The following is a 23,318-nucleotide window of genomic DNA, read 5'->3' on the forward strand; positions in this document are numbered from 1 at the left end:
ACTGACATGAACTGACTATAACCTTGGGCAAGTGACTTAATCTTATTGACTAAACAGCTCTCTGAGATGATGAACTACAAAGAAGATGCTGACTTGAATCAGTAGAGGGACTTCCATCACCTGGGAGTTCCCAAACCAATGAATTTACAAATCCAGATTAATTTTGATAGACATGACTCTCTTCATCAATGAGATGATTCAAACCAGTTCCAGTTGTTCAGTGATGAAGAGAGCCTTCTACACCCAGGGAGAGGACCATGGGAACTGAGCATGGACCACAGCATAGCATCTTCACTCTTTCTATTGATGTTTGCTTGCATTTTGTTTTCTTTCTCAATTTTTTCTTCTTCCTTCTGATTTGATTGTGCAGCAAGATAATCATGTGTGTGTGTGTGTATGCATATATATGTATATATATATAATACACACACATACATATATTGAATTTAGCAAACATTTTAACATATTTAAGATGTATTAGACTACTTGCCAGCTAGGAGAGGGGGTAGGGGAAGGAGGGGAAAATTTGGAACAAAAGGTTTTGCAAGGGTCAATGTTGAAAAATTATTCATACTGGAAAATGAATGGATGCCCATCAATTGGAGAATGGCTGGGTAAATTGTAGTATATGAATGTTATGGAATATTATTGCTCTGTAAGGAATGACCAGCAGGATGAATACAGAGAGGCTTGGAGAGACCTACACGGACTGATGCTAAGTGAGATGAGCAGAACCAGGAGATCATTATACACTTCGACAACGATATTGTATGAGGATGTATTCTGATGGAAGTGGATTTCTCTGACAAAGAGACTTAACTGAGTTTCATTGGATAAATGATGGACAGAAACAGCTACACCCAAAGAAGGAATACTGGGAAATGAATGTGAACTATTTGATTTTTGATTTTCTTCCCGAGTTATTTTTACCTTCTGAATCCAATTCTCCCTGTGCAGTGGGAGAACTGTTCGGTTCTGCAAATATGTATTGTATCTAGGATATACTGCAACATATTTAACATATATAGGACTGCTTGCCATCTTGGGGGGGGGAGGAGAGAGGGAAGGGAAAAAACGAAACATAAGTGATTGCAAGGGATAATGCTGTGTAAAAATTATCCTGGCATGGATTCTGTCAATACAAAGTTATTATTAAATAAAATTAAATTAAAAAAAAAGAAAAATTATTCATACATATGTTTTATAAATAACTTTAATTTTTAAAAAAAGAATTTATAGCTCCAGTCTCTATGTCTCTCCTCTTGTGGGGATATCACAAAATATACCTCCTAATTCTATTAGAGGTGTGTGAAGGGAAATATTCATTATTACATATGCTGCCAGACACAGTTAATATATTGGCTTATTTTGCTAACTTTTCCCCTTTTTTATATATATTTTTTGTTACAAGGAATATTTATTGGACAGGGAAATTAAGCAGGATGTATCCAGAAATTAAAGTAATATAAAAACAAATGGTATTGGGGCATCTAGACGGTACAATGGATAGAGCACAGGACTTGAGTTCAAATCTAGCCTCAGTCACTTAATCTTTCCTATCTGTGTGACCTTGGGTGTGGTGTTTTTCTTCTTTAATATATAATATAATAATGGTTCTCTCTGGGAGAAAGCAGGTTTCTCGGGGAGGTTTTCTGGAGGCAGCCTTAGTGTCAGTTCAGATCAATAATTACCCCAAATACAGCCAGGTGATAAAAGTTCAGATCTTTTAAGTCTCCAATATAGACTGGTTAGCTTAGAGGCCTACCTCTCTGCTTGGTTCCAAGAGCTCCCTCCAATTGTCTCCAAATCCAAAGGTTTGTCCTTCAGCCCAGCCAGCCAAATGGAAAATGGAATGGATCTCTCTTGCCTCAGAGAGACGGATTCTGGCTCTCAATCTCCCAGAGAGTTCTGCGTCTGTCCCAGCATGCTCCTCTCCAATCTAATTCAGCTGAACTCTCACCCAAAGTAACTAACTAAACCAAAGCTAAGAGCCTCTTTATATATAATTTCCCAAAGATTGACTCCTCCTTCTGGAGGCACACCTAAGGGAGGTATGAATTTACAAAGTGACAAAGTTTACTTTGTGAATCTCCCATACTTGTGAACTCCAATGAGTACTGAGCATTGTATCAATTAGTTCTACTTAGTACCTTGTTTCAGGTTCTAGCCCAAAATTTCTCCTTGTAGGATTAGATCAATGATACTGAACCATGCTAAATTAGATAATTATTGTCTCTATTGACTCTAATGACTTAACAATTTGTAAAGATTCCAACACTTGGGCATATCATTTAACCTCAATTGCCCCAGGGGAAAAAACAAATAAAAATGATATCAATAAAAACAAAATATTTTAGGGCAAAAGAAAATGTATAGACATATAAGTATAGATCTCCATATTTATATATATAGTGATGGCATTTTGTTCTTTTTTTCAAAAATGAAGGAAAACAAACAACTATATATGCATACATATTCATGGCAAATGTCTAAATGTATAAATGTATAAACCAAGTCTTTGTTTTTTCTCATTTCTTACTCCTAAACAATATTTTCACATTGCACGTATTTGGTTTTGAGCTATGATATCATTGATAGACAGAAGACTCATTAAAGAGACTGCTCTGCAACTGATAGTTTTAGAGGCTGGTTGGGTCACTGGGAGGGTGTCAGTTGTCCAAGGTCACCCAACCAATATGTTTGACGTGAAACTTGAACTCAACACTTGTTTGACTTTTGGGCTAACTTTCTATCTACCAAGCCATAACATCACTTCTAAGTTATCTTTTCCAATATGTTCCTAGTCATTCCCAATGCCCACCTTTCCATCAAAGCCACCGAGGATTCACATACATCCTGAGTTTATTTGAAAGATCTTATCAAGTATTTTCTAGACTTTCATTAGGTCAATTTCTTCAACCAATGTTGGGATGTGAATTGTAGCTATCTTCATGGTGGTCTGTTTACAAATGCTCACCACGAGTACTGCAATAGGAGACAACCAAGTGACCCATGAAATGATGTCTCCTGCTGCCGGCTAAAACCCAGACAACCCAGGAAATGAAAATTAATTATAATTCTATCACAAGTTAAATCTAATTAGGAAGACAAATGCACAGTAGTATCTGTCCCACCCCTCAAAAAGTCATAGAATCCATTTGAAAACCAAGAAATAATTATTTTTGCTTTATTCCATTATGAGCTCAGCAGCAGTTTGGGATGAATAACTGAGGGACAGCAATTGGTTGGAAAGATCGAGGCTCATTAAGAGTTACTGGATAATATTGTCAGACGTTGTTCTTCCTAATTCCAGCCTGGGACAGAAGCTTTCTCTCTAGTATCCCTGGGAACTCTGGAGTATAATGAGAATGGCAGGCTCCTGTGGAGTCTTGCCTTTACCATGAAGGGCTGTTTGCCAATGGGGAAGAGTTGGCTCAGCTCCCCTACTGAGCCATAAGCCCTTTATAAGAATAATCCTAGGTCAGCTCTGGGGAGGGGAGCAAATCTGAAAACAATACAAAAGTCCTTGCCATCTCTTCCATTAAGTTGTCATTAGTCATTGAGCCAATGAGCTAGGGAGGACAAATTCTTGACCTTAAAAACAGGCAATTTTTATAAGGTCTGGGGTCAGTCTTCTAGCCTAAGGAAAAGGTCTAAACCACTACTTCAAAGGACTAAAAGAGTAAATCCACTAGTAAAATGTGATCATATTCAGAGTTCCATGGGACTTAGCAGTCAGAGAGTCCAACCCCCTCATTTAACAGGGAAGGAAAATGAGACCTAGGTCAAGTGACTTGCAAGGGTCATGCATTGACTAAGTCTCAGAGGAGGGTTATGCAATACAAGTTGGTGGGGCCAAGCTCCCCAGCCGTCTAAAGCAGTAGCTTCTTGTTTTAACTAATTATTCTTGCTAATTTAGTATTAAGCTCTTGTGTCTTTTCTATGCTGCTAAACGAAAGCAAGTGCTGTCAGACACAAAAAAAGAGATTGTCTAAAATGGATGCCCTAGGACAGAACTCCAATTGCTTCTTCCCAGTTTTGTCTTTTGAGCTTAGCCCAACCAATAATTTTCTCTGGGATGTTGGGTCATTGTTGACCCTCTATATCCTCATTTTTTTAATAGAAAAATCAAGAGTATTAAACCAGATGACCTTGAAAGTTTCTTCTACCTACTATGAGTGGTTTTGGTTGATCAAGGACAAAATGAGAGATTCATGAAGCTGGAAGAGACATGAACATCTCTGATCACTGATTGAAATCCCCTCATTTTACTAATGATGAAAGTTAGTCATATGTCACACAGATTCTAAGTAGCAAATTCAATATTAGGGTCACACATACATACATATATAGGTTTGAAATAAGAATTTTAGAGATATTTAGAGATAACTAACCCTCTCATTTTTTTTCAAATGAGGAACCAGAAATATAGAGGAAAATATTTGCCCAATCTTATGTAAAGAATAAATAAATAGTAGAGTTAGCATTTGAATTCATGTGCTCCAGCATTAAATTTATTATACTGCAGCTCTCATTAAATGAGACTCAGAAAGACTGAAAAACCCATCTACTTCCACCATCATTTTATATTAAATATACCTGAGATTCAGAGAGATAATTTGTCCAAGATGACAGAGAAAAGTCCCATCTAGAATCTATCTGCCAAGGAAAAGTCAGGAACTATATAAGTAAAACTACAAAACACTTTCCACACAAATAAAGTCAGATCTAAGCAACTGGAAAAATATCAAGTGCTCTTGGATAGATCGAGCAAATATAATAAAGATGACAATACTACCTAAACTAATATATTTCTTTAGGGCTATACCAATCAAACTCCCAAGAAAGTATTTTACTGACTTAGAAAAAATAACACACAAAATTCATCTGGAAGAACAAAAGGTCAGGAATTTCAAAGGAATTAATGAAGAGAAAAGCAAATGAAGGTGGCCTAGCTGTACTAGATCTAAAACTATATTATAAAGCAACGGTCATCAAAACCATTTGGTACTGGCTAAAAAATAGAGAAGTTGATCAATGGAATAGGTAAGGTTCACAGAACAAAATAGTCAATGACAATAGCAATCTAGTATTCGACAAATCCAAAGATCCCAGCTTTGGGGATAAGAATTCACTATTTGACAAAAACTGCTGGGAAAATTGGAAACTAGTAGGGCAGAAAATAGGCATAGATCCATACCTAACACCATATACCAAGACCAGGTGGAAATGGGTTCATGATCCAGACATAAAGAATGATATTATAAACAAATTAGAAGAACCTAGGATAGTTTACCTCTCAGATTTGTGGAGGAGGAAGGAATTTGTGACCAAAGAAGAATTAGAGATCATTATTGATCACAAAATATATAATTTTGATTATATTAAGTTAAAAAGTTTTTGTACAAACAAAACTAATGCAGACAAGATTAAAAGGGAAGCAATAAACTGGGAAAACATTTTTTACATCCAACGAATCTGATAAAGGCCTCATTTCTAAATATATAGAAAATGGACTCAAAATTCAAGCCATTCTCCAATTGATAAATGATCAAAGGATATGAACAATTTTTAGATGAAGAAATTGAAACTATTTGTAGTCACATGAAAAGTCCATACTGTGTGTGATTTGCTAGCTTCACAAGGGGTATATTCAGCATATAGAATGGCTATCTTAAGAGAGAAGAAAGAAAAATGATCCCCAAAGAGCAAGATGGCATTAGACTGCAGTGTAAGAAAACCCTTAGAGTATATCTCTTTTCTAAAGAAGAAGAGCCATTGTCTGGGAGTTGGGACTATGTTTCTAGTCTTGGTTTTTTTCATATCTTTCTTGTGTAATGTTGGCCATGTCATTCTCTCTTCTTAGATTCAGTTTTCTCATTTGTAAAATGGAGGCCATAGATCCATATGTCAGAATTAGCTCGCCCAATATCATCTAGCTCAATTCCCTCACCTCCCCAAACATTTAAATAAAGAGTTCCTTCTACTAATTGACGGGCATCCCAGGAAATCATACATAAGTGATTACCCAGTTTCTGCATAAATACTTCCAGTGGTAGAGAGCTCCCTATCATTTGAGGCAACCCATCCCATAATATGCTGAGTCTTTAGAAGCTTTTCTTTATTTTGAGCTCTGAACTTCTAACTACAGGCAGAAAACAGATAATGGAATAGCATCAGAAATGTGCTGGAGCTAGCTAATATATAAGAGAATATATTGTTAAATTTTCAATATGAGTGTTCATACCTCAAAAAGTGGCAGATACTACAAATTAGAGTATCATTTTAAAATTTGATATCTAGACTTAAGAGAGAAAATGTCATTAAAGAAGTGTCACATGTACTTTTTTTTTTCAGAGAGCCACTTGTTAACTATCTACCAATGCAGCCCTTAGTGATAGGAAGAACTATAACCATGTTCTCCAATACAACTCTTCCAAAAAGATCTCGAAAATATACCAACCCAACCCTTGATCATGAAATCCAAGAAAAAAGTCACATTTCTAGCCAAGATCAGAATAGGGAGATAGAGAGATCTGAAAAATCTGGGAACTTGGTCCACCTAAGTGTGCACCATGTGAAACATTCCAGCTCACAAGAATTAAAAGGATATCAAGGCTGTGCACCATGGCAAGAAGAGGTCTCTGACCCATAAACCCTTGATCTTGTTTATACCATAGGAAGAGTTATCAACTGGTAACTCTGCTGTTTGCTACTCACCCAATTACAAATCACAGCTCCCCATGGCAGATTGTAGACAGTCTGTCCCTGAGAGCAATGTTTTGGAATGAGAAGAAGTCCCTTTATTGACTGAATCAGTATACTAAGCAAGGTCAGAAAAGCAAAGAATATCCATGTTGCTCTGACCTCAGGAATGGAATGGAGGCACAGTTCCAGCCTTTGGCTCTGTCTCAAGTTGAAACACAATAACTAGGGCAAGACTCTCAGACCAAAGGAGAACCTAAGCTCTATCATTCTCAGTCTATAGAATTTTTCAACTGGCTAATAGTGAATGAGTCTAGTGGAAATGTAGCATAACTTTTATCCACAGCAAGCCCCCAGCATTACACAGGGAATATATGGGGGGAAAAAAGACTAGAAACATGTTTCCAACTCCCAGGCAAAGGTTATTCTGCTTTAGAAAACAGATATATTCTGAAGAGTTTCTTACCAGTATAGTCTAATGGAATTTTGACCTTCAGGGACAATTTTTCTTTCTCATCTCTCAAGATGGCTATTCACTTCAGACCCAAAGCCAGGTCAGGAACTTGTAGAGCTTAAACCAAGAGCATAAGGAACAAACTTAATGCTGGATCAAACCACTTTAGGAGCACTTGAAGCTTGCAGGTCACTAGACTGATCTGTTCTTTAGATCCTGAAATGATACAACACTCAGTACTCCCAAGTACTCCCAAGAAAGTGTCAGCAGAACCCAGAAATACAAAACTTCAACCCAGACATTTTCCCAGGAGTATACAAAATTATGACTTTAATATACAGTCCAAAGTCAGAAAGTAGGCTGGAAGAATGAGTAAATGCAAAATGAAAAGAGTTACCATGATGATGGATGTTCAAAATACAAACTAAGAAAAAAAAGAATGATTCCAAAACATTTATAAGCAAAACACCAAAGGAAAGGACAACTTGGGCACAAATTCAACTAGAATTCCTGGAAGATAAGATAAGAGTTTCTTTTAAATAAAAATAAAATGAATTTTTAAAATCAAATGAGCATGCTAGGGGGAAAGTAGAAATAGAAATAAGCTATGGAAAAAATGTATGCAAGAGAATTAATAGCTTTGAATAAGAGGTATAAAATCTTATTCAAGGAAAAAATCTCTGAAAATTAGAAAATCAAATAAAAGCTAATGCCTTCATAGGACAATAAGAAATATAAAGAAAGTGAAAAGACTAAGAAAATAGTAAAATTTTCACAGCAAAAAGAACAGACCTGGAAAAGAAATTGAGGAGAGAATATTTAAGAATCACATGTCTATCTATATGCCATGACTAAAAAAAAAAAATTAAGAGCTTAGATATCATATTTCAAGAACTCATAAAGCTGTCCAGATCTTTTAAAACCAGAAAGCAAAGTAAAAATCGAAAAAACACACTAGTCATCTTCTGAAAGAAACCTCAGAATGAAAACTCCCAGGAACATTATTTCAAAAACCCAGAGCTTCCAGGTAAAGAAAAAGAAATATATTGCAAGTAATTAGAAAGGAAGAGTTCAAATACAAAGGAACCATAGTCAAGATCATATAGGATTAGTAGCCATTTAACAATAGGAAAAAAAAAACTTAATTAAAAGGCATAAATCAGGAAACTACAATTTGATGAAAAGTAACTTAGATGATGAACTAACATCAATATTAAACATATTAATGTTAAACATATTAAAAATATAACCAAGTATCATAGCATCTAAATACTTAAAGGAAAAGTTAGATAAATTATCAAGAGAAATAAATAGTAAACTATAATAATGGGGGAATTTTATTTATCATCCCTTCAGACCTAAATAAATCTAACCCCCCAAAATAAACAAGAGCAAAGTTAATGACCTGAATGAAATTTTATAAAAAATAGATATGATTGGCCCCTTTAGAATATTGAAAGGAAATAGAAAGGATTATATCCAGTTCTCAGCTACACATGAGAGGGGAAACAAAAAAAATCATGTACTAGGACATTAAAAAACACACAAATTCAGAAAAGCAGAAATTTTGCATCTTTTACCAACCATATGATAATAGAAATTACATTCAATAAAAAGCTTTTAAAACAAAGATTAAAATTAATTAAAACTAAATAATCTAATTCTAAAGAATGATTGAATCAAGGAATAAATCATAGGAACAAGTAATACTTTCACTAAAGATCATACCAACAAGACAATTAAATTTGGGGAATATAGTTTTAAAAGTTCATAAGGAAAAATATAACTCTAAATAAAGAGAAAAAGAACAGGTCAATCAATTGGGCATGCAATTAAAAAACAAACATGTTACAGTCCATGAGTTAAACATTAGAGCAGAAATTCTGAAAATCAAAGAAGAAAATTAAGAAAATCAAAAATCATTGAATCAGTAAATAAAATTGGCTTTTTACTAGATAAATCATTAATTGACTGATTTTTAAAATGAAAAGTAACCAAATCACTATTATCAAAAAAGGTGAATTCAAAACAATGAAAATGAAATAAAAAAAGATTGCAAGGACTTTTCCACCCAATAATATGCCAAGAAAACTGATGAAATCAATTAAATGTTTAAATATTTAAAAAAATATAAATAGAACAGATTAACAAGCAAAAACAGAACTCTTATACAACACAGTGTTAGAAAAATAAATCAAACAACCCAAAAATGCATTCTCAAAAGAAAAAAAAAAAAACTTCAGGGTTAGATAGATTTACAAACAAATTCTATCAAACATCTGTAGAACAATCAATTCCAATATTATTTAAATTGTTCTTTAAAATAAGATAAAAAATTAAAATAGAATAAAGAAGGATCCTACCAAATTTCTTCTGTGATATAAGTCTGGGAGACTTAGAACAAAACAAACAAACAAAAAAGTAAAGGCTAATAACCCTAATGAATATTAATGCAAAAAAAATAAAATATTAGCAAAGAGACTGTAGCAACATCACAAATGTAATATACTATGGCCAAGCTGGATTTATACAAGGAATGAAAAAGGTTCAGTATCAGGAAAACTTTCAAGATAATTGACCATCTTAATCATAGGAACAACAAATATCCAATAGATACAGAAAAAAAAAAACCTTTTGATAGGATGCAACATGTATGAACAAGTCACTTTACCACTTAGTGCCCCAGGGAGCTCTCTAAAATATTAAGCTGCACTCCATCTCTCAAAACCTCAGTTTCTCCATCTATAAGATGGGGATAATCACTTTTGCTACCAGATATATAATGTTGTGAATAATGCATTGTGTCATCTTTTAGAAATATCAATCATTGTTACTAGATAAATTTCTTAGATTATCTCTACCCAGTCTTCAACTTCATTACCCAGGAAAGTGGGTTAATTCCATCACCTAAATCAGTTGGGTTGGCAAAAAGATAAATAAGAAGCGTCTGTGTATTACTAGGTTAATCTGAGCTTAGCTTTGTGGGGTTTTTGCTCCCTATATCCTTTTTTGTCCCTCTCAATATAACCACTAACCTTTGACATCAAAAGATGTTTCTGTGACTTGTATCAATGATTTCCTGTCTCTGGAAGCTTTCTTCTAAGTGATGAAGTTAAGCAAATTACCAGCAAATTTACCAAATGCTTTGCCATAACTTCTATGCCAAAATAAAAATAACTCTTCTTTGGAAGGTTACACACATATTCCAAAGATGCACCCATTGCTAAAGCATGAGCAAAAGCCTCCATTAGCCTCTATTAGAGCTCATAGAATCACAAATTAAGAGCGGAACTGGACCTTAGCGGCCAAATAGTCACCAGATCATAAATCTATAGCTAGAAGGCACCTTAGAGGCTATCAAATTCTTCTTCCTCACTTTATAAATAAGGAAAATGAGGTCCAAGGAGGTAAAATGATTTATTCCAAGGCCTATAACTCTGTATCCAACAATCTTTTCATATTTCCAATTCACCTTCAGAGCCTGATCGTCTTCAGCACTCCTCAATGGTGGCAAATTTGATTTTTGGAAACAGCTAAGAATCTTTTGGAATATGACTTGGTGAATTAGGTAATTAAGCAATCTAGGGGAGTCCTGGCTTTGATTAAAGAATTTTACTTTGTTTGACGAGAACTCTCAAGGACTGAAGTAATCTGAAAATATTTAATATGAAAACAAACACTTTTATAATATTTTTAATAAAAGACAACCATAAAGGAGAGAAAATAATCTTGAGATTCATTAATTGCCTCTGAAAAGGCAATTTTATTTCACTTAGGTGTGTAAATTCTATTATGTTTTTCTTTCTTTTCTTTTCTTTTTTTTTCTTTTTTTCCTTTTTTTTTCTTTTTTTTTCTTTTTTTTTTTTTTTTTTCTTTTTTTTTTTTTTAGTTTTTCTCTTCATTTCCTTGTAAATGGTACAATAGAATAGATTTCTTGGGTCATGTCAGCTTGTAGTTCTTTATCCACAGCCCCTAGGCTACCACCTTAATTCAATGGAAACAAATCCAACCATCTTTGTTAGGCAAGGTCACATATAACAATATATTTATTTTGTAAATATTTCTCAATTAGGTATTTTTAAAAATTTTCAACATCAATCTTTATAAGATTTTTCATTTCAAATTTTGCTTCTCCCTTCTTCCCCAAGACAGCAAGCAATCTGATAAAGGTTATAAATGTACAAATATTTTAAACACATTTCCACATTAGTCATATTGTGCCCCAGAAAAAGAATTTTTAAAAAGTGAAAAATCACAAGAAAGAAAAAATAGTAAAAATAGTATTCTTTGACCTGCATCCAGACTCTGAGGTTTTCTCTCTAGATATGGATAGCACTTTCCATCATAAGTTTTTGGAATCACCTTGGATCATTGCTGAGAAGAGTTAAATCATTCAAAGTTGATCATAACACAAAGTTGTTGTTATTATGTACAATATTCTTCTGTTTCTTCTTACTTCACTCAGCATCAGGTCATATAAGTCTTTCCAGGTATTTTTTCCCCGTTATGTCTAAACCATGTACCCATTTTGATTATATCTTAGTATATACTATGAGATGTTGATATAAGCCTAGTTTCTGCCATAGTTTTTCCAGTTTTTCCTGCACTTTGTCAAATAGTGAGTTCCTCAAGCTGGAGTCTTTAGGTTTATCAAACAGTAGATTACTATAGTTATTTTACTATTGTGCTTTGTGTACCTAATCTATTCCACCAGTGCACCACTCTATTTCTTAGCCAATATCAAACAATTATGGCGATTGCAGTCTTATAATAGTTTTAGATCTGGTACAGCTAGGCCACCTTCCATTACATTTTTCCCATTTAATTCCCTTAATATTGTTGACATTTTATTATGATTTTCCTAAACCTATAAAATAATATTTGGTAATCTGATTGGTGTGACACTGGTTAAGGAAATTAATTTACATAGAATTGTCTTTTTATTATATTAGCTTGGATTATCCATGAACAACTGATATTTTTCCAACTCTTTATATTTGTTTATTTGTATGAAAATTTGTGTAATTATATTCACATAGTTTGTCTTAGCAGGTAGATTTCCAAATATTTTATACATCTATTGGTTTTTAAAATGTAATTTCTCTATCTCTTGCCACTAGATTTTGCTGGCAGTATATAAAAATGCTGTTCATTAATGTGGGTTTATTTTATATCCCACAATTTTGCAAAAGTTATTATTTCATATAGGTTTTAGTTGATTCCAAGTTTCTCTAAAGTATACCATCATATCATCTGTAAATAGTGATAATTTTGTTTTCTCATTGCCTATTCTAATTCCTGAGAGTCTACTACAACATTGACTAGTAATTGATGATATTGGACATCTTTGTTTCACCTTTGATCTTACTGGGAAAGCTTCAAACTTATGCCCATTACACATGATGCTTGCTGAAGGTTTTAGATAGATGCTACTTGTCTTTTTAAGAAAAACTCCATTTACTCCTATGCTATCTAATGTTTTTATTAGGAATGTGTCTTGTAGTTTGTCAAATGCTTTTTCTGTAACTATTGAGATAATCATATGATTTGCTAGTTTTGTTATTGATAGGGTCAATTATACAGTCTTGCATTCCTGATATAAATTCCACTTGGTTTTCATGTATTATCCTCATGCTGTGATCTCTTTGTCAATATTTTATTTAAGATTTTTGCATTAATATTTATTAAGGAAATTGGTCTATATATTTTTTTCTCTCTCAGTTCTTCCTGACTTAGGTATCAATACCTTATCTGAGTCATAAAAGGAATTTGGTAGGACTCCTTCTTTGCTTATTTTTTTTTATATAATAATACATAGCATTGGGTTAGAATCCTAGTGTTAACTCAATGGAATTGATACAATGCTTATTGGTTCACACATTAGAGCAATTCCTTACAAGGTGTTAAGTCACTAGTATTGATAGAAACAATGCTTAAGTTAACACCTTTGAGAGTTCACACATTAGCTCACACATTAGTTCACACATTTGGGAGATTTCAGGGTTCAGCATGAGATATCCAAATTCACACTTCCCATAATTCCACTCTCAGAGGAGGAGTCAACCTTTGAGTTTACACCTCTAAAAGAGCATAAAAATAGCTGAGCTCAGTCAGGAAAGTTCAGTTGAAAATATTGAGAGGGGAGTGTCATTTGGAGATTGAGAAGCCATGAGTCAGAGTTGAGCTAGAGGCAGAAGCTGGAAGAGCCAAAAGACAAGCTGTAAGAGCTCTTGGAACCAAGGAGGGAGATAGGCCTCTAAGAAAGCTAACCAGGCCCAAGGAAAGAGACAAGACTTGGAAGGAGAAAATAAACATTTGGATTTTAATAGCTGGCTACATTTGAGGTGATTATTGTTCTGAACTGATACTAAGGCTGTCTCCAGAAAACCTCTCTCAAGAAATCTGCCCACAGAGAACCATCATATATTTTTTAAAAAGAAGAACACTACAGTATTGGAATTATTTAAATGTTTAGTAGAATTCACTTTTAAAACCATCTGTCCCTGGAAATTTTTTTTTCTTAGGAAATTCATTGATGACTTCAATTTCTTTTCTCCAAAATGGGAGTGTTTAAGTACTTTTATTTCCTCTCTTGTTAATCTGGGCAATTTGTATTTTTGTAACTGTTCATTCACTTTACTTAGATTGTCAGATTTATTGGCATATGATTGAACAAAATAGCTCCTAATTATATTTTTAATTTACTTTTAATTGGTGGTGAATTCATTATTTTCATTTTTGATGATGGTAATTTGGTTTTCCTCTTTTAAAAAAAAATTAACCAAAGGTTTATTATTTTGTTGTGTTTTCATAAAATCAACTTTTAGTTTTAATTATTAATTCATTAGTTTCTGCTTTCAATTTTATTAACCTCTCCTTTGGTTTTCAGAATTTATAATTTGGTATGTAATTGGGAGCTTTTAATTGTTCTTTTCTAGCTTTTTTTAAGTTTCATGCCCAATTCATTGATCTGTTCTTTCTCTGTTTCATTCATATAAGCATTTACAGATATAAAATGTCCCCTAAGAATTGTTTTGGTTGCATCCCATAAATTTTGGTGTTTTGTTTCATTATTGTCTTCCAATTTGATAAAATTATTGTTTCTATAATTTCTTGTTTGACCCACTCATTCTTTAGGATTAGATTACTTAGTTTCCAATTTATTTTTAACCTATTTTTCCATTGTATCGTGGTTGAAAAGGATACATTTAATATTTCTGCCTTTCTGAATTTTATTGTGAGGTTTATATGCTCTAATAGTTGAACAATTTTTGTGTCGATGCCATATACTGTTGATGAAAGATATATTCCTTTGTACCCCAATCCAGTTTCTCCAAGGGTCTATTATATCTAACTTTTCTAAAACATATTAATTTCCTTCTTTTTTATTTATTTTGCAGTTATATTTATCTAATTGTAGAGGGAGAAATTGAGGTCCTCCACTAATAGAGTTTTGCTGTCTATTTCTTAACTTCTCCTCTAAGAATCTGGGTGGTATGCACTTGGTGCATAGATGGTTAGTATTGATATTATTTCATTGTCTCTGGTACATTCTAGAAAGATATAGTTTCCTTTCCTATATCTTTTAATTTTATCTATTTTCATCTTTTACTTTTGTTTTGCCTGGGATCAAGATTGATCCAACTGCTTTTTTACCTCAGCTAAAACATGATATATTCTGCTCCAGCTTTTTACCTATCTTCTATGTGTATCTCTCTGTTTTAAATGTGCTTCTTGTAAATATATTGAAGGATTCTAGTTTTTAATCCATTTTGCTACCTGTTTCCATTTTATGGAAGAATTCATCACATTCACATTCAGAGTTATAACTACTAACTGTATATTTCCTACATCCTATTTCTCCCCATTTAACCTTTTTTACTTTCCTTTCTCCCTGTCCCTCCTAACCAGTGTTTTATTTCTAACCACCACCTCCCTCAGTCTGCCCTGCCTCCTCCCCTGTTATTTTTTAAAGCAATAATCGGGATGAGCCTGCTGGGGTCTTGATAGGGCACCAACATTTTTAGATCATCACTAGTACCGGCCATCCAACAGATGCAGAAACAATTGACTTCAATTCCTTTTCAACAAAACTAATAAGATATTATACTATATCATCTGTAGTTGTAAGGGACCTCAAGGGCCAAAGAATCCAATCTGTTTTTTCTACAAGAGAGGAAACTGAGGTCCACGGAGGTAAAGACATTTACAGGTAGTTCAAATAGGAAACCACTAGATTAAAAAGATAATTCTACCCACTTATTAACAAGGGCCATGTCACTCGAATCTATTTCTGCTTCATTCATTCCATAAGAATTTGTCTTGAAAATGGATTTCAGTTCACCACACAGCATTTTCATTTTTTGTTGTTCACTTGCGTTTTGTTTTCTTTTTTTTCATTTTTGATCTTATTTTTCTTGTGCAGAAAAATAATTGTATAAATATGCTTACATATATTGGATTTAACATATATTTTAACAAAATATATTTAACATATATTGGATTACTTGCCATATAGGGGAGGGGGTGATGGGAAAGGGGGAAAATTTGGTTTTGCAAGGTTTTGCAAGGGTCAATATTGAAAAATTATCCATGCATGTTTTGGGAATAAAAAGCTTTAATTAAAAAAAAATTAATTTCAGCATGTTTCATGCAATATGTTCTAAATGGAAAAAAAAGTCTGATTTTTTTACATTAGAATCAAATCTTATAAAATAGGTATTTCTTAAGCCAAACTTATAATAGAGAAAGCTATTCTAAATTCAAGAAAACACTTAACTATTAAGAAATTTGCTCTCTTCCAAATACCTAAAGCAATTCAAGCTACACTTATAGAGTACCTAATGGAATTTCTAAAAGCATAGCTAAGAATGATCTCTGATGAGGGAAAAAAAAAAAAGAAAAAAAATGTTTGGATGTAAAAAAAAAAAAACTATCACTGAATTTCTGGAAGAGACCATATGGTCTAATCTACTCATGAACAAGATTTTTTAGAAATCATAGATTTTTGAGTTCAAAGAAAACAGAGGAATCCAGACCTAAAACTGGAAGGGTCCCCAGAAATCTCTTATGCAAACCCCTTCCAAAAAGACTAAATAACTTATCTAGGGCACATAAAAAGTATCAGATATGGAATTTAAATCTGGGTGTTCTGACTTCAGATGAAGTGTTTTTCTCACTGTCCTTTTTAGGAAAATCTAGACCAGCCCCCTCTCAGTTTAAAGATAAGGAAATCAAAGGTCAGACAAGTTTGATTTACCAGGAACCGAGGCAGATTTCAAACCTAGAACTTGTGTTTCTACTAAAACACTCTCTATAACACTTTTTCACAAATAGTGGCGCTTCCTTGGTGAGCTATGCCCCAAGACAGCCCATTCTATAATCGGACAGTTTGTTTTTCTGTATTTTCTTTATATTAAAACTAAACATGGCTCTCTAACTTCCTATGGAATATTTCAGGTTTCACCCTCTTCAGCCAAGGAAGTGATCTACCTCTTCCACTTAAGGGTCCTTCAGACACTTCATTGCTTCATAGAATCAGGAAGGGACTTTAAAGGTAATCTAGTTCAACCATCTCATCTTACAGATGAGGAAACTGAAGCTCAGAAAGATGAAGTGGCTTACTCACAGATAACAAGAGTTGGGGCCGACAAAATGTTTGTGGCAGCCCTGTTTGTAGTGGCTAGAAGCTGGAAAATGAAAGGATGTCCATCAATTGGAGAATGGTTGAGTAAATTGTGGTATATGAACGTTATGGAATATTGTTATTCTGTAAGGAACGACCAGCAGGATGAATACAGAGAGGACTGGCGAGACTTACATGAACTGATGCTGAGTGAAATGAGCAGAATCAGGAGATCATTATATACCTCAACAATGATACTGTTTGAGGATGTATTCTGATGGAAATGGACCTCTTTGATAAAGAGAGCCTTAATTGATCAAAGATGGACAGAAGCAGCTACACCCAGAGAAAGAACACTGGAAATGAATATAAACTGCTTGCATTTATGTTTTTCCTCCCAGGTTATTTATACCTTCTGAATTCAATTCTCCCTGTGCAACAAGAAAACTGTTCAGTTCTGCACACATATATTGTATCTAGGATATACTGCAACCCATTCAACATGTAAAGGACTCTTGCCATCTGGGGGAAGGGGTGGAGGGAGGGAGGGGAAAAATCGGAACAGAAATGAATGCAAGGGATAATGCTGTAAAAAATTACCCTGGCGTGCGTTCTATCAATAAAAAATTATTAAAAAAAAAAAAAAAAAAGAGTTGGGGCCGAGCAAAATGAACTGATGGAGCAGCTAACCCTAACCCAGCCTTTCTCCTCCAACATACAACTTGTATATACAGAGTTGTTTGCATGTTGCCAACCCCATTCTATTAAGAACTTCTGTACACCCAGTACAGTGACTGGCACTGAGGAAGTATTAATGAAAACTTACTAACTTCATACCAACATTATCTTTACTATTACATCTTGCCTTCAATCTACTGTTGTTTGTCCTTTATTCTCAAAGATGACCATGACTTCAGGAAGGTGTCCTGACATACAAGTGAACTGGATATAAGTGAGAGGAGGAGATTCACTTTCTCCTCCAGAGTCCTCTGGGTCCAGGGGCAAGATAAAGATCAGAGCCCTTTTTGTTTTTTTGCTAAGGAATTGGGGTTAAGTGACTTACTCAGGGTCACATAGCTATGAAATGTCAAGTTCTGAGGTCAGATTTGAACTCAGGTCCTCCTGATTTCAGAACTGACACAGGCCTTAGCCTTTTTAAGTAACATCTTTAACAAGTTTCAGTTTGACTGAGGCAATGCCCAATTAGTGATTAAGGTTAGGTAAAAAAACAGTCAAAGGTTCTGATAAAGGCCTCATTTCCAAAATATATAGAGAATTGACTCTATTTATAAGAAATCAAACCATTCTCCAATTGATAAATGGTCAAAGGATCTGAACAGACAATTCTCAGACGAAGAAATTGAAACTATTTCTAGCCATATGAAGAGATGCTCCAGGTCATTATTAATCAGAAATGCAAATTAAAACAACTCTGAGATACCACTACACACCTGTCAGATTGGCTAGAATGACAGGGAAAGATAATGCAGAATGTTGGAGGGGATGTGGGAAAACTGGGACACTGATACATTGTTGGTGGAATTGTGAATCCATCCAGCCATTCTGGAGAGCAAGCCAGCCGTGTTATTGGGCTTATATCCCAAATAGATTTCAAAGAAGGGAAAGGGTCCTGTATGTGCAAGAATGTTTGTGGCAGCTCTCTTTGTAGTGGCCAGAAACTGGAAATTGAGTGGATGCCCATCAGTTGGAGAATGGTTAAATAAGTTACGGTATATGAAAATTATGGAATATTATTGTTCTGTAAGAAATGACCAACAGGATGATTTCCGAAAGGCCTGGAGATACTTATATGAACTGATGCTGAGTGAAATGAGCAGGACCAGGAGATCATTATATACTTCAACAACAATACTATACGATGATCAATTCTGATGAACGTGGCCCTCTTCAACAATGAGATGAACCAAATCAGTTCCAATAGAGCAGTAATGAACTGAACCAGCTACACCCAGGGAAAGAACTCTGGGAGTTGACTATGAACCACTACATAGAATTCCCAATCCCTCTATTTTTGTCCGCCTGCATTTTTGATTTCTTTCACAGGCTAATTGTACACTATTTCAAAGTCTGATTCTTTTTGTACAGCAAAATAACTGTATGGACATGTATACATATATTGCATAAAGTAACTTATACTTTAACATATTTAACATGTATTGGTCAACCTGCCATCTGGGGCGAGGGGTAGAGGGAAGGAGGGGAAAAGTTGGAACAAAAGGTTTCACAATTGTCAATGCTAAAAAATTACCCATGCATATGACTTGTAAATAAAAAGGTATAATAAAAAAAAAAGTTAGTTTTAAAAAAATGAGGTAGAGAATGGCTTCTTTTACCTAGTGAAAAAAAAAATCTGGCAGAGGAACATCTTTGGAGGTTTCAAATCAAAATGTCTAAGGAGAGAGAGAGAGGAGGAGGGGGGAGGGAAGGGGAGGGAATGAGGGAGAGAGAAAGGGAGGGAGGGAAGAAAAGGAGAGAGAAAAGGAGAAAAGGGAGGGAGGAAAGAGAAAGAAAAAAGGAGAGAAGGAAGGAAAGAAAGAAATAAGGAAAGAAGAAGGAAAGAAAGGAAAGGACAGAAAGAAGGAAAGGAAAAAAGGAAAGAAAGAAGGAAAGAAGGAAAGAAGAAAAAAGGAAAGAAGGAAAGAAGCAAAGAAAGGAAAGAAGGAAGAGAAAGAAAGAAGGAAATGAAAGAATGAAAGGAAAGAAAGAAGGAAAGAAAGGAAAGAAGGAAGAGAAAGAAAGAAGGAAAGAAAGGGAAAAGAGAAAGAAGGAAAGAAAGAAGAAAGGAAAGGAAAAAGAAGGAAAAAAGGAAAGAAGAAAGGAAAGAAGGAAAGGAAAAAAGGAAAGAAAGTAAAGAGGAAAGAAAGAAGGAAGAGAAAGAAAAGGAATGGAAAAATAAAGGAAAGAAAGAAGGAAAGAAAGAGAAAGTGAAAGAAAGAAGAGCAAGAAAAAGAGAAAAGAGACAAAAAGAAAAAGAAAGAAAAGAGAAAGAAATTAAGAAAGAAAAGACAGAAAGAGAAAGAAAAGAAAAAGGAAAGAAAAGAAAAAGAAAAAGAAAAAGAAAGAAAAGAGAGAAAGAGAAAAGAGAGAGAGAAAGAGAAAGAGAAAAAGAAAGAGAGAAAAAAGAGAAAGAAAAAGAGAGAAAGAGAGAGAGAAAAAAGAGAGAAAGAAAAAGAGAGAAAGAGAAAAATAAAGAGAGAAGAGAAAGAGAAAAAGAAAGAGAGAAAAAAGAGAGAAAGAGAAAGGAAAGAAAGAGAATGAGAGAAAGAGAAAAAGAGAGAAAAAAGAGCAAGAGAAAAAGAGAGAAAGAAAGAGAAAAAGAGAATGAGAAAGAAAGAGAAAGAGAAAAAAGAGAAAAAGAAAGAGAAAGAAAAAAAGAAAATAAAAGAAAGAGAAAAGAGAAAAAGAGAAAGAAAGAGAAAAAAGAGAGAAAGAGAAAGAGAAAAAAGAAAAAGAAAGCTCTGTTGGCCAGTTATTACTGCTCACAGAGGTTGTTTTTACTGGCACATAGTAAGTGCTTAATAAATGTTGATTTATTGATTGAAAGTAGAATAATTAGCAAGGCAAGTATCTGGGCACTGGGTGCTTTTGAAGCACTTGGCATTTATTAGGCATAAATTGACACACAAGAATATGGAAAGAGTACTTGGGGATATTTTTTTTCCTTAGCAACATAGATGTAGACATAGCAAGAGCACACTCACAGCCATACACATGCTTACTTACACTTTCCCACACTCAGACATTTTACCCTGTTCTTTTCATTAGGGTCGATTTTTTTAAAAATACAAAAAAAAAAAAAAGCAATGTGAAAAGGGGGGGAAACAACAAACTTAGATTTGAGTATCAATAAAATAAAAAGCTCTCAACCAGCAGATACACTGGTTTTATTACCTGTTATTACTTAATTAGAATTCCTATTTATAAATAAATAGTACCAGTAAAATATTACATCTGAAGAACCCTGCAATAGTTTTACTTACAAACTTTTTTTTACCATTTTATGCTCTTTTTAAAAAATCCCCACACACACACACACCACCACACCCCCCCGCCCCCCACCATCCAATACAGTTTGTTTCCTTTTGGCATTGCTGTGGTTTCTTTGGAAAGAGAGAATTTGAAAATAAGAGTGTGTCTTGTAAAGTCTTCTTCCATTTCTGCAGGCAGGGTCAGTGGGTTGAAGGGCAGGGGATAGAGGCCGGAGTCGCAACTGATTTACTTTTTGGTCAACGGATGCATTTATTTTGGCTTTTTTGTCTCTTCCATCAACTCCTGAGTTGGTGGTCCTCTTATGATCAAAGTTCTTCCCAAGTCGAAACCAATCACTTTCCACTTTTTTCCCCCAAAAGCAACACATTTGCCTTCAGCCCACATTGACTATGAAGAGGGAACAGGAAAGGTCTTTGGAAAGAAACCTCACCAGACTGAGACAGGAGTAGCTTTCTTAGTCCCATTGGCAGGTCAAAAAGAGAGTGTCATGTTTTTATTATAAAGATCAAACACAAAGAGGAGCTAGGTTGCATTCGACATTTGCAGAAATATCTTATGTCAGAGGTAGATACCTACACTTTCTTAATCAAGGGGAATATGGATCTTTTGGGGATAAGAAGAGGAAGAAGCAAGAGATGATTGGGGAAAAAAGCTAATCCATAAACAAGTACATGTTGGAACACATCCTGTCTGGGTCTCCCACCCAAAAGAGACCAGGTCCCTTTAAGAGAAGAGAGAGAAAAAATATATTATCATTTATTATATAACAATGTTAACATTAACACCAAGGGATCCGGGCCAGGAAATGAACATCCAAGGCATCGGGATGTTGAACTCTGTGATAAGAGAGTCAACAGGAGATGGAAGAATGTCCGAAGACCAGAAGGAAGACACTAGAATGTAAGCTCTCTGAGGACAGGAACTACTTTTCTTTCCTTTTTTTCCTTTTCTTTCCTTTTTTTAAATTTGTCTCTGTATCACCAGCACCTAGCACAGTGCCTTGTACATAATAGGCACTTTGTAAATGATTCTTAGCTTGATTTGTTGAATTTGTTTTGAGCAGAGTCGCAACAGGAGAACAAGCACACAAAACAGTGCTTGGGGCAAGTGGCAAGAAAGGTTGATATCAGTTACCAAGAGTTGGGAAGAAAGGGGGAGACAAGGACCCTGAAACATTGCCTTTGGTGAGGCTACTGCTGGGAGGATGATGGTCACCAGGGGACAAAGAAAAAAGGGGAAGGAGCTCATGGAAGTCTCAGATCGGGAATACTTTATTATCTGTATCGATATCCTCGGCTCCTAACACAGTGCCTGGTACATAGTAGGCACTTTAATATGTCTCCCCCATTAGAATGTGAGTTTCTTGAGGTCACTGGGTTGTTTTCACCTTTCTTTGTATCCTCAGCAATTAACACAGTGTTAATTAGCACTTACTGAATGTTTGTTGACTTGATGTGTTGATTGATTGACTGCAAGAGCTGGCTATGCCCTCTAAACCAGGGCACCTGGGGACCAAGCTCTGGTTGGCCTACCCTAGTTACAGCTCTGGTGTTGAGATGCAGAAACGCAGCTCAGGCCTCAGGGTAGACACAGAAGGTGGGTTGGAAGGTGAGAGGAGAGGGAACCACGGAGCAGATTTGTTTTTTCAGTGGGGTTGTTTTTTTTTGTTTTTTTTTTTTTTAGTTTTTGAAACAAAACAAAGAAGTCACATTTTTTGAATTGTGGTTTCAAATCAGCGTCCAATTGGCGCGAGGGCCCGCTTTGAGGAAATCTTGCCAAATAAGGTTTCTGTCTCTCATTCTCCCTTGTCTTTCATGTCTGCCATCAAAGTCCCTTGCTCAGTCTTAGCTGTTCTCACTCCACTCTGGCACCATGCCCACCCCATGGACAGAGTGGTACTGATGAGGAGAGAGGGTTCGCGGTACCCCGTGAGAGTACAGGAACTCGGCAGGCTGTATGCTGCCAGGAGACTGGAGGCTGGTCTGCGGCCCACACTGCCGTACCACGGGCTGATGGGAGACGGATGTCTGGTGCTGAAACATGCTCTCCCCGAGCTGGGGGGAGCTGTGATTGGCCACCCCAGCCAAACGGGGCACCAAGGGCCCCGAAGTGAAGTGGGCTGAGAAATGCTGGTAGGGGAGTCTATCCACAGACTGCATGGCGGTCACTGTACAGCTGCTGTACGAAGGCATGGCGGGCCACGTATTACAGCTAATGTCTTCCAGGCTGGGCACGGAGTCTGTGGGGGGAGCAGAGCTGGCATACATGCAGGCTTGGCGTTGGGCAGACTCAGTCCTGTAGGAGGGATTCAGCCCCTGCTGCTGGGAGTAACTGGACCGATAGAAGGGATCCTCTTCGGTGGGGGACGTCTCCATGTAGGGCTTTTTGTAGGGATGATCAGTGGTGGAACATTCCTCATCTGATAAAAGATAAGAAATTGAATATACTGATGCCCAATGAACTGAAAAAAGGATGGTAAGAGATAGCAATAACAACCTCAGTATGGCCTGGCTAAGGGATAAA

General features: G+C 35.4%; 1 protein-coding gene across 3 annotated transcripts in view; it reads right to left on the reverse strand.

Moving 5' to 3' along the window:
• Positions 1-20,385: 20,385 nt before the first annotated feature.
• Positions 20,386-23,318, reverse strand: part of TBX5 (T-box transcription factor 5) — a 56,536-nt gene continuing 53,603 nt past the window's right edge. For all 3 annotated transcript variants that reach the window (XM_051972859.1, XM_051972861.1, XM_051972860.1), the window contains one exon: positions 20,386-23,214. In XM_051972859.1, the coding sequence (XP_051828819.1) occupies positions 22,640-23,214 (575 nt within the window). In that variant the 3' untranslated portion in view covers positions 20,386-22,639. The remainder of the gene's footprint in view (positions 23,215-23,318) is intronic.

This window comes from Antechinus flavipes, chromosome 1 (genome assembly GCF_016432865.1).
Source record: "Antechinus flavipes isolate AdamAnt ecotype Samford, QLD, Australia chromosome 1, AdamAnt_v2, whole genome shotgun sequence".
In the NCBI taxonomy this organism is placed as follows: domain Eukaryota; kingdom Metazoa; phylum Chordata; class Mammalia; order Dasyuromorphia; family Dasyuridae; genus Antechinus; species Antechinus flavipes.